Source organism: Papilio xuthus, unplaced genomic scaffold (assembly GCF_000836235.2).
Source record: "Papilio xuthus unplaced genomic scaffold, Pxut_1.1 DF825946.1, whole genome shotgun sequence".
NCBI lineage: Eukaryota > Metazoa > Arthropoda > Insecta > Lepidoptera > Papilionidae > Papilio > Papilio xuthus.
In genome coordinates, this window is record NW_013532703.1 from 3,215,716 (window position 1) to 3,226,707 (window position 10,992).

Below are 10,992 nucleotides of genomic sequence, written 5' to 3' on the forward strand. Positions count from 1 at the left end.
AGATAAACATTGTCATATTTCCAGGGTATGTTGAGAAAAGCTGCTCTTAGAGATTTCGAGCGTTGCCATGGTAACGACAGTAAAACCCCGACCCAACCCGGCTAAGTTCATAACAAATAGCAGACTAATCTTACCGTAATAATGTCACTGTTGGTATATTATATTTTCCTTCAAAATATATATAATATATAACATTTAGGCTGCTTGAAATGGACGTTTAACTAAAATAAAGTCACACCTTAATATTCCCTGTTAAATAGTTGACCTACCGTGAGTTTCTGAGACAAAAATCCGAGTTTAAAACATATTATTATATCAGTTTTATGAATATTAGAGAGGACGATAAATTTTATACAGATTAACTAGTTCAAAAAAAGTTTTGCAGTTAAAAAGTTACGAGATCCCTTGTATATCTCAACTGTACTTCTCAACTAAAACATATCTCTGACCAGAATTACTTACAAGCGTGGTAATATTTATCTAGACTTTAAATACATACTTTGCGAAATTAATAATATCTTGTTTGTAAATTTTTTTGGTAAAAAAATACATTATAAGGAGATGATAAAAAATAGAGCGACAAAAAATATTACTCGCAACAACGTTGTGGTAAATAAAAATCTAAAATGGCCGCAGTGTCGAGAACTCGGTGTCGCATAGCGACCGCGGGAAATCTCAGTCGTTGCTAAGCAACGGACACCGACACGTCCTTGAAGTATAATACATTTTCATAAAAAAGTTCTTCTTTATGTAAGTATTTGATTTCTATTTTTATATTTACGATCTCTAAGTTACATCTGTCGAGTTTCTCGTTCTGAGATTTTTTTTAAGATAACAGTAAAATATATTTTTCTTGTTTGTTAGAATTTAATATCAGATTTTTTACTTCTTTTTATCGTTTTATCCAATGTTGACACCAGAACATTACATCGATAATACATGTTTATTTATTTTTGTAGGATTAAATTTAGTCGTTCGTCGTTTAGCCTATTTTTAACACATCGCCTGCTATACCTCATAAGTATAATTACAGTTTACTTTTATAAAAATCCATTCAGTAGTTTTTCTACACCCTTTTTTACGTGGACAATGTATCCCGCGACCTAAAAATTTTATATTAATTAATAACGCCAATGCAATCCGATTTCTTGGTGATTTACAGATTTTCTTGTTCCAGGACATCGACTATGAGGGTTTCCGGTGGTTTCTGGATACTTTCCTCGAAGTATCTACGCCTGATGAACTCTCAAGGTTGGTTATTTACGGTCAATCTAATTTAGCCAACTAACATAAAAAGCCGAGCAAACCACTTTCTCAGAGGCTTTGCTCTAATTCTTTTAGAAATGTTCCTCTGGTGTTACGAATGTCCTTTGGCATTGGTGGTCTTTTAACACTTAAATCTCATTGCTCATTTGCTGCCTTCTCCTGTAAAAATGTTCTTCATTGGCGTTATAGGCATTTGTTCTTGTCGTTCGTGCGTCGTGACCGACGGCCGGCGCTGCGGGAAATGGCGGCGGCGAGCTCCACGGCTGCCTGCGCGCCTGTTACTTCGCACGGGGATCATCAGGTATTATATACTTCCATGTAGCTCTGTAAGAGACCTTTTCCACTAAGCGATTAGTCACTCAGTTTGTCGTGCTTTTAAACTTATTTATTATGTTTCGTTGCATATTAGTTTAAAAATAAATTAGTGTATGCTTGTATCCTTTTCGAGGTAATCAAAGAAATAATTATTGGAGTGAATTCGATATCTGCATTAAAATAAAATATGTTACAACTTCAGGGTAAGCTGAGCTTAGCTTCGAAGATCCACGGGCTGGCGGAACGACTGCAACAGCTTGGCAGGAGCTCCGGAGACTCTGTCGATGGCAGCGAAAAAGGATCTCGCAGCCGTACGGGTATCATACTACTAATCTACTAATATTCAATAACAAAAATCTTCCTACGGTCCATAACCAATCTTCTAACCTTTAAAACTTCCAAACTTCCAATCTTTTATACTACCAACATTGCAAATTTTCCAAATTGCTTTCCTCTTTCTTAGCACATAGTATATGCCTATTTTTGACTTACATGTTGCAGGGAGCGTACATCCAATGTTTACGGTGACCACCCACCCGTCGTACTCATCTCACGAGCTGTGTTTGGATCGTCGCAACGAGACCAGCCCCAGCCATAGCCAGATGTCGCGCAACTCTAGTCGGAAGAGCAGCAACTCACTACGCGTCAACCAGTCCACTAAGATTGAAGGTAAGTACTATTCGAACCCAATAATCCATCCTTAAGATTGGATAGTTACCACAACTGCAACGTTCACTAGGCATAGTAACATTTTGCATGGATCTGGAGATTATTTTGTTTTGATATGATGTACCCTCATACATTGATATTATATTTGTATTTTATTAATTTGCCTAAAATTCAATATTTCTTATCTTAAAATCTTCAGTAAAACTAAACCAAAGCGAAATCATGTTGAAAACATAATTAATGGATGAAACACTAGACACAAAAACGAAAAAACTCCTTCTATAGGAGCGGTCATTAATCAAGTTTATCCGTTCCTTTTTTAGACTTTAAGCACTTGATGCGACGTCCGTCCACTCTGGAAGTTCACACCGCAAGAGTTTCGCTTAAGGACATTGTCTGCTACCTCTCTTTATTGGAAGCCGGTCGACCTGAAGACAAATTAGAGTGTAAGAATAGAATAATAAATTTTTTGCGACAACGAAGAATAATATATTAAGCGGTTATATCTGGACGAAGTGACTAGATTAAAATGTTTAAAAGCCAAAATCTTTACCAATTTTTGTTCGTGTAAAATTACTTACTGTTATCATACTACCAGGCTACCATCGATTGTAAGTAGATTAACATAATGTAAATAATCTATTTTATTCTTAGTTATGTTTCGGCTGTACGACACCGATGGCAACGGAGTGCTGGACACTAACGAAATGGATTGCATCGTCAATCAAATGATGACAGTCGCTGAATACCTCGGATGGGAGACGTCAGAGCTTAGACCGGTTGGTATTTTATACTTCAATTATAAAGTGAGAATCTATTTAACTTTAATTTGACGTGAAATAGTTAGGTTACTTAAATAGTTAATAGTACAGGTTGAGAGAGCGATTGCTGCTGCGAACTCTACCACTGTTTAAATTTATTCATTACTCTATTTCTTTCTAGATTCTACAAGACATGATGGTGGAGATAGATTATGATGCTGATGGCACAGTTTCGCTTGACGAATGGAAAAGAGGCGGGTAAGAAAACAAATGATGACTTCTACGTATATAGTCGTCACATTACAAATAAATAAACAGAATATTTTTGTCACAGATTATATTATATCCAAAGTCTTATGTTTAATTTTTCCAGTATGACAACTATACCTCTGCTAGTGCTGTTAGGCTTGGACACGAATGTTAAAGAGGACGGGGAACATGCGTGGCGGCTGAAGCACTTCAACCGGCCAGCGTACTGCAACCTCTGCCTCAACATGCTCGTCGGACTGGGGAAGAAGGGCTTGTGTTGTATATGTAAGTATACTGTCGTCACGGATAGCTCGACATCTGAATTCAATTTTTACATAAGAAATGTTCTGTATTACCACCAATTGCACAGGTAAGTGTCAAATACGCTGTCGAGATTTCATGCTGCATTATTTAAATTGGACCAGACTCAAGAATATTGAAAAATTTATACCGGATTTTACTTTTTACTCTTAAATCTTTGTCAGTTTGCAAGTTTACGGTGCACGAGCGATGCGTGCAGCGAGCACCCGCCTCTTGTATAGCGACTTACTCCAAGCGACGAGCCTCTGCAACTCTTGCGCACCACTGGGTTGAAGGTAAATCATATTATTTTTTATTACTTTACAACAATAAAACACTGCTTTATGTTAGTAAACTATTGCAATCAATTCTTGACGTGTTTTTATTTCCAGGTAACTGTCATGGAAAGTGTGCTCGGTGTCGGAAAAAGATCAAAGGTTACAACGGAATCACCGGCCTCCACTGTCGTTGGTGCCATATTACTGTGAGTCATCTAAAACTAAACATTTTATTTTAAACTGATATCAGAACTTTTAACACATTATAATTGTACGTGAAGCTTCACAACCGGTGCGTGGGGAGCGCTGGTGGTGCCTGCTCGTTGGGCCGGCACGCGCGACACATCCTGCCTCCCACAGCCATCCGCCCGCTCGTGCTCGACCGCCAGCGATCACTGCCCCACAGGCCCAACCACGACCAGGTGCAACACATACTATCTACATTAATACGTCTTTATCAACTGTCAGTAAGAACTATCATCCTCATCCAGTGAACTTCTAAAACACTGCTCAAATCATCATAGTTGCTTTCTAACTAGTATGTTTGTTTTCATCGACTTTTGAATAATATGACCGCTATTTTCGATTCTTTTTACTTAACCAATCTTCCGTTGTCCGGCTCAAAGGATTGATGCTCTTTTTGTATAATCTCTTTTTTTAATAATTGCTACCTATTCTTTCCGATTTGAATTTTTATACATAAAATGTCATAATAAAATTGTTTCCAGCAAACTCTACCAGTATCCATCTCACTGCCACTCTCCATCTCCGCATCAGCAGAAGAGAAGAAGGAAGAGAAGAAGGAGCCTCGTGCACCACCTATATCATTCCAGATAACGCCGCCAGAGGGCTCCTGCCCTCTACTCGTGTTCATCAACCCCAAGTCCGGAGGGCGGCAAGGCTCACGTGTGCTCCGGAAACTACAATATATCCTCAATCCGCGGCAGGTTCACGACATTGCTAAAGGCGGACCAATGCAAGGTAAGAGTTTCGAATAAATTTAAGTTCCATAAGTTTTCATTAATATAAAGTTCGTAGTTACGTAATCTAAACGTGATATTTTATGTTTTATAATATTCATATTTCCAGGTCTGCAGATGTTCAAAGACGTAAGAAACTATAGAGTCATTTGCTGCGGTGGAGACGGAACAGTTGGTTGGGTTCTGGAAACTATGGGTAATATTTATGTAAACAGTATTACAAATTAATATTTATTTTACATCACACTACTCAAAATCAACATCCAGAAGATCCGCGTAGAGAAGATTGACCTTTTACTTTTGTTTTAAATATTTCTATTAACTCGAGTTAGAAATAGTTTACAGAAATAAACTCGTTTTTGAATTGTAGATAAAGTTCCAATGGAGACGCAGCCTGCTGTGGGTGTCATCCCGCTGGGCACTGGCAATGATTTGGCCAGATGTCTGCGTTGGGGAGGAGGGTAAGCTATCTTAACTTCTAAAACATTCTAATTTAGTATCAGAAAACTCGATATTAAGTATGGGAGAGGCAATTATTTTTTCATATTATTTATTATTTAGGTGTATTCGCTTTAAACATTGTCTGTTTTATTGCCTTATGCTTTATCATCTAAGCTATCATCCCCACTGAGGGGGACGTAGACTACCTTAAGTTTTTGGTGACTAGGCCATAGTCAACGCTGGCTCAGTGCGGGTTGACTTCAACTATATCTTTGAATTATGCTTACTTGTTCCAAATAGCATATCGTTAATATAATCTATATAACTATAGATACGAGGGGGAGTCAATCCACAAGATTCTGGATAAAATCGCGCGCGCAAGCACTGTCATGATGGATCGTTGGCAAATACATGTCGAGAACAGCAATGCAGCCGTGAGTATTTTCTGTTGAGTTTCATTAAAGATACGTTGGTTTTCATGGGATATTACTGACTTATACGTCTTTTTTGATCCGCGTACATTGAATTATGATGGTAATTATTAACGTATTTAATTTTAAAATATTGAATGGCCAAAATTAAAAAAAAAATAATGCACAGAAGAATTGGCACTGACCATAGTGTTTTATCCTACACGACTTAGATGCACGTTCTTTACATCTTCTCCTTTTATCAATCTGAAGTCTCGAGACTGTCCTATAGAGTCCTTTGCACCCTAGAGTTAATTACCTAATAAATAATGTACTTGTCTTGAAGTCTTACGTGATAGAATAGTATTCGCCCTATCTTCATAGCCTCATTATACACTTTTCACTAATTATGCACTCCAATAGTTTTGCAGTAGATTTAATGATACAAAATATTTATGAAATGATTATTATTTTCAGTGCGAGCAACTTCAGATGCCGGACTCAGCGCCGCATCCCACAACTGTTCCTTACAACATTATAAACAATTACTTTTCTATAGGCGTGGTAAGTTATTAAGCATTTTATAATGTTTTACACACTGGCTTAACTAACAAGTAAAACCAAGCCATATTCGTCACGTGTTAACATTGGGTTTCTACTTTCAAAACAATTGAACAAAGAAATATTGTTATCACTGTCATTTTTTATGAGACAAACAGAGAAAAGAATATGTTTGTTGCAGGATGCTGCGATCTGCGTGAAGTTCCACACGGAGCGGGAACGCAACCCTGACAAGTTCAGTTCGCGAATGAAGAACAAGCTTTGGTACTTCGAGTTCGCCACATCCGAGCAGTTCGCCGCCAGCTGCAAGAATCTGCACGACCACATCGACCTCGTGGTATAGTCGCCTTACTTCGCGATTACAAAGACGACTAACTATTGTAAATGATATTACGTGACCACAACTTATGCCTGCAACAAGCTAATTAATATGTTGCACACACTTACTTTTTCACGCCTTTGATGACGTGATTTTTGACTGTCTGCATATCAGTCAGCAGGGCCACGTTTGTTCCGGACAATCTTCGGAACGACTGGGCCAATTTTGACACGATATTGACGGGAATGTAGTTGAGGTACACAGGCATATTCGTTTTAATTTGTATATCATACGATGTTGTAGTGCGACGGTATGTCACTGGAACTGAACAAGGGCCCGGCGCTGCAGGGCGTGGCGCTGCTCAACATCCCGTACGCGCATGGCGGCTCCAACCTGTGGGGAGCTAGTGGTGCTCACCGCCGAGGAAGATTTCCCAACGCGCACCAAGGTACCTTATCTATTGGTGAATTTAGCTATGAGATTCAACTGTTGTCTGTGTATTTCTAGTCATATTATGGTGATCTACTTTTTATCTATTGTAACCCACAATGACAATGTATAGTGGTTACACAGCAAGAACCTTTTAAGAAGTGATCTATGTTTGTTGTTGACTTTTCTAAGGACCTATATTTTTTGTGGTTTATTGTATGACAAATTTATGTCCCATATTTTTTCGCAAGTAAATCAGCATGTCAAGGAAGTCTGGCGACCTGATAAAATAGTATTACTCTTTTCAAATATCTTGGCGGTCCAAGGTCATCGGTGCGTTGTGCAGTGCCCTCCCCCCGCATCCTAACACACTCAACATTGTGTTCTGCGCAGCAACTCGCATCAAGTTCAGAGCCGGCATTATATCTAAAAACATTACTAGATTTATGCGTTTTTTTTTAATTCAACCTATCAGCTACCAGTGGCAAAACAATTTACCTTCAATTTCCAAAGATTTATTGAAGGTTATTAAATTATATTCTAAGTCAAGAACATTTTTAGCGTGATGATTATCATACCGTGACATATTGTGATAATTACGCGCGTTAGTGAAATGTAATATTAAATGTTGCCAGCCTATTTTCGCCGCAGGGCATTATTACCTGATGTTCGACCTTGTAATGTGGGCACGGTAACTCGTAAATAGAGTACTTAATGTATATGTTTATCTTGAGTAATTAATCTTTTTTTACAACAGACGTAATTATGATTTAGGAAGTGACATTTTCAATTTAATGTAAAATAAAAAATAAGAAGTAAATTCTAAGATATTACTAATGTTTTTAAATATTTAATTGTTAAATATTTTCATGATTATTGAAAACTTCCAGATATTGGCGACAAACTGATAGAAGTCATCGGCTTGGAGAATTGCTTACATATGGGACAAGTACGAACAGGTAAGAAGTTTTCAAAACGGTTCATTAATTTCTTAGCTTATTTAAAACGAAGACACAATCAAATATTTCCTCTTTATTACATTAGTATATACAGATGTAAATATTCAAATAGATAGAAATATACAGAAGCCTTCGAATACGACACTGATCCTATCCAAAAACATTGTTATCACGGTTTTTTTTAATAAATTAAGATTGACAACATATGTATTGGTGTTTTAGTAGCGACTAATAAAAGTAAAATCTATGTTCCAGGACTCAGGGCTTCAGGTCGTCGGCTGGCACAATGCAGTTCAATAACGATAACCACTAAAAGAACGTTCCCGATGCAAATAGACGGAGAGCCGTGGATGCAGCCGCCTTGCAAGGTAACTTCTATAAATAAAACATACACTCATACTTATATCCTTTAAAAATATAGTTTAAGATGTTTATTGGTCTTAGATTCTACACAAGGTTAAGCAAATCTCCGATACTATTCTTCACGTTGCTCGCTCCGTACACACATTGAATCGTCGACGCGAGTCGTTTACGTTTAGTATAGATAAACCGACTACAAAGCTAACGATAATCTATAAAATGTCAACTATATAGATTTGCTCCGCCATCTTGAAAATCTAGGCTTGGCCTTGAGTACGAACATATTTGAAATTGTAGTCGCTTGGAGACTAAAATCACCTGGTTTTGAAGTTTTACGTTGCCTTGTGTAAGAAGGGACTTAGGCTTGAATCAACATTTTTTTTTATTTAGTGGAAGAGGGCAAATGGGTAGCGGATCGCCTAATATTATAATATATCTATCCGAGTTATTGGTACATGACTCAGAGTATTGAGATTAATAAAATAATTACCTTACAGATTACAATAACGCACAAGAACCAAGTACCAATGTTAATGGGCCCCGCACCGGAGAAAGGTCGCGGCTTCTTCAAATTGTTCGCGCATTGTTAAGTCAGCCCACTCATTCCAATCGTATTTATAAACATAGATTGTAGAGTTTTTTTTTTGTTTAATGACAAATCTTGTATATAACCTAAAAATAATTATTTGATGAAACAAATTTAAAGGTGGAATGTAATAGAATTTGTCTATGAAATATTTTTTTTGTAATTACTACTAAAGATTTGATTAGGAATTTTGTAATCCGCAAAAATGTTTCGTCAATTTTTTAAATTTTTAAAAACTTGACATTTGGACTTGGCATTGACGATGATAACGAATTATGGAATATTAAAAATATTGTGTTAATAATCGTAAGAATACAAAGCATTAATTAATTTTATATTTGTTATGTTTTATAATATAATTTATAAATGGTTAAATTTTAAGCTCAGAAAAATATTATTGTATAAATTTTTATGCGTATTTAAAGTTGTATTTTTTTTTAATTAAGCTTTGGATATATAAATATTTTAAATATTATTAAAAATGATTTGCTCTACGGACTATTTGGTCTCCATTTAATCTATTTTGTTCCTGCCATAGGTTTAACTATTTTGAAATACATTTTTTTTCTATTTATAGAGTAATGTAGTTAATAATTGTATATATTTTTTTAAACTGCTTGACGTCCTCATTACAAACGGGTGACCTACTACAAAAACTTGCAAGAAACTATTCGTAACGTTGTCGACAAAATTTGTATGAGATTTGCTATCGTACTTTACGCCTAATAAGGCTGTACATTTCTAATATAAATTTTATCGATAATTTTACGAATACTTTCTCGTAAATATTCGTGCTAGGCCCCCTGAATGTCGAAAATCGTATCGTACCAAACGAAGAACGTCCATTTTGCTATTTATTATATAAATAGAAGTAAGAATATTATTTTAAATTGTATTATAGAAAATCCTAAGCTTTTGCAACGATGATACAAAAAAATAAAAGCTGTTTAGACGAATTAGTTATTTTATATTATACTAAATAATTAGGACGATATTTGTAAATTAAATTTTGCAATGAATGGATTTGATTATCTATGTATTCAAATGTCTATGGATTTTCTGCTTTATGGTTCAATTCCCGCGTATTTCAAATGTTCCTTAAAACTGCACGTATACGTTGTTTTTTTAATAGCAAATAAATTTTAATAATGTCTTTAGTATTCTCTTAATATTTTTAATATTAAAAATTTCTAATATTGTTTTTAATATTGCAGTTCATTGTAGATTAAAACGTACTTAGTTATTCATAAGTTGTTTGAATTTTTAAATGCTATTGTTAGTTAGGTGTAATTTGCAAATGAATGTTTAACAATGCAAACTTTGTTTATATTAAGACCAAGTTAAGGATAAAATTTATAAGTAATTTGATTATTTTTAAATGGAGTTTACTTTTTTTTTATAAAACTTGTTTATAAAACCTTTTGTTTTTATGAAAAAACCAACCAATCCATGGGTTTCTGAGACCAAAAATCCCCGTTTAAAACATTATCTCTGTTTTGTTAAATATGAAAGACAAGAATGACGTTTATACGTTTTATACAGAGATTTTTGTATCAGAAACCCACGGTAAGTATCTCTTATACGAAAAAAAAACTACTAAGTTTATTGTTATGAAAAACTCTACCTCTACTAATTCTCTACTCTTTTACTATAAATAATATAGATAGAGGCTTAATTCACTAGTATTTTGGTTTAAAACTAGTCGGTTCATTGACCAAAATATGCGTGAGTTGAGCCGAACTCTAATAGACAAACTAACGAAAGTTTTATTAAGTTTTTCTTCTTTTTTATAGGAACTTTGATTCTTATGAACATGCCAGTACCAAAGTTCCTATAGAAATAAAGAAAAATACTTATAAATTAAAAGTTAAGAGTACTCTTTACTATTCTAATTGTTTTAAAGTTGTTTATTTATTATCAAAAAACATTAATATATCGAAAAAATAAATGTAATTAAAAAAAATTCTTTAGATATACATTTTAATTAGCTTATATTTAAAAGCTTTTCGTAATAATAATGTGTAATATTAAATGTACTTACAATGTCTTAATGTCTGAATGGATGTCTGTGTTCATTTTACTGTCATTTTTATTATATTTATGTAGCTG

The 10,992-nt window shown here is 35.1% G+C and overlaps 1 protein-coding gene across 2 annotated transcripts in view; it reads left to right on the top strand.

The window, feature by feature from the left end:
• Positions 1 to 9,195, top strand: part of Dgk (diacyl glycerol kinase 1) — a 67,006-nt gene extending 57,811 nt beyond the window's left edge. Inside the window, exons 4-24 of one of the 2 annotated variants that reach the window (XM_013320881.1) lie at positions 1,178 to 1,251; positions 1,456 to 1,567; positions 1,784 to 1,898; positions 2,083 to 2,250; positions 2,574 to 2,696; positions 2,905 to 3,029; positions 3,193 to 3,269; positions 3,385 to 3,545; positions 3,746 to 3,856; positions 3,953 to 4,044; positions 4,120 to 4,260; positions 4,567 to 4,819; positions 4,928 to 5,014; positions 5,189 to 5,279; positions 5,591 to 5,693; positions 6,147 to 6,233; positions 6,412 to 6,567; positions 6,853 to 6,997; positions 7,869 to 7,937; positions 8,193 to 8,305; positions 8,795 to 9,195. In XM_013320881.1, the coding sequence (XP_013176335.1) occupies positions 1,178 to 1,251; positions 1,456 to 1,567; positions 1,784 to 1,898; positions 2,083 to 2,250; positions 2,574 to 2,696; positions 2,905 to 3,029; positions 3,193 to 3,269; positions 3,385 to 3,545; positions 3,746 to 3,856; positions 3,953 to 4,044; positions 4,120 to 4,260; positions 4,567 to 4,819; positions 4,928 to 5,014; positions 5,189 to 5,279; positions 5,591 to 5,693; positions 6,147 to 6,233; positions 6,412 to 6,567; positions 6,853 to 6,997; positions 7,869 to 7,937; positions 8,193 to 8,305; positions 8,795 to 8,887 (2,496 nt within the window). In that variant the 3' untranslated portion in view covers positions 8,888 to 9,195. The remainder of the gene's footprint in view (positions 1 to 1,177; positions 1,252 to 1,455; positions 1,568 to 1,783; positions 1,899 to 2,082; positions 2,251 to 2,573; positions 2,697 to 2,904; positions 3,030 to 3,192; positions 3,270 to 3,384; positions 3,546 to 3,745; positions 3,857 to 3,952; positions 4,045 to 4,119; positions 4,261 to 4,566; positions 4,820 to 4,927; positions 5,015 to 5,188; positions 5,280 to 5,590; positions 5,694 to 6,146; positions 6,234 to 6,411; positions 6,568 to 6,852; positions 6,998 to 7,868; positions 7,938 to 8,192; positions 8,306 to 8,794) is intronic. The other variant, XM_013320882.1, reaches the window with a different exon arrangement.
• The last annotated feature ends 1,797 nt before the right edge of the window (positions 9,196 to 10,992 follow it).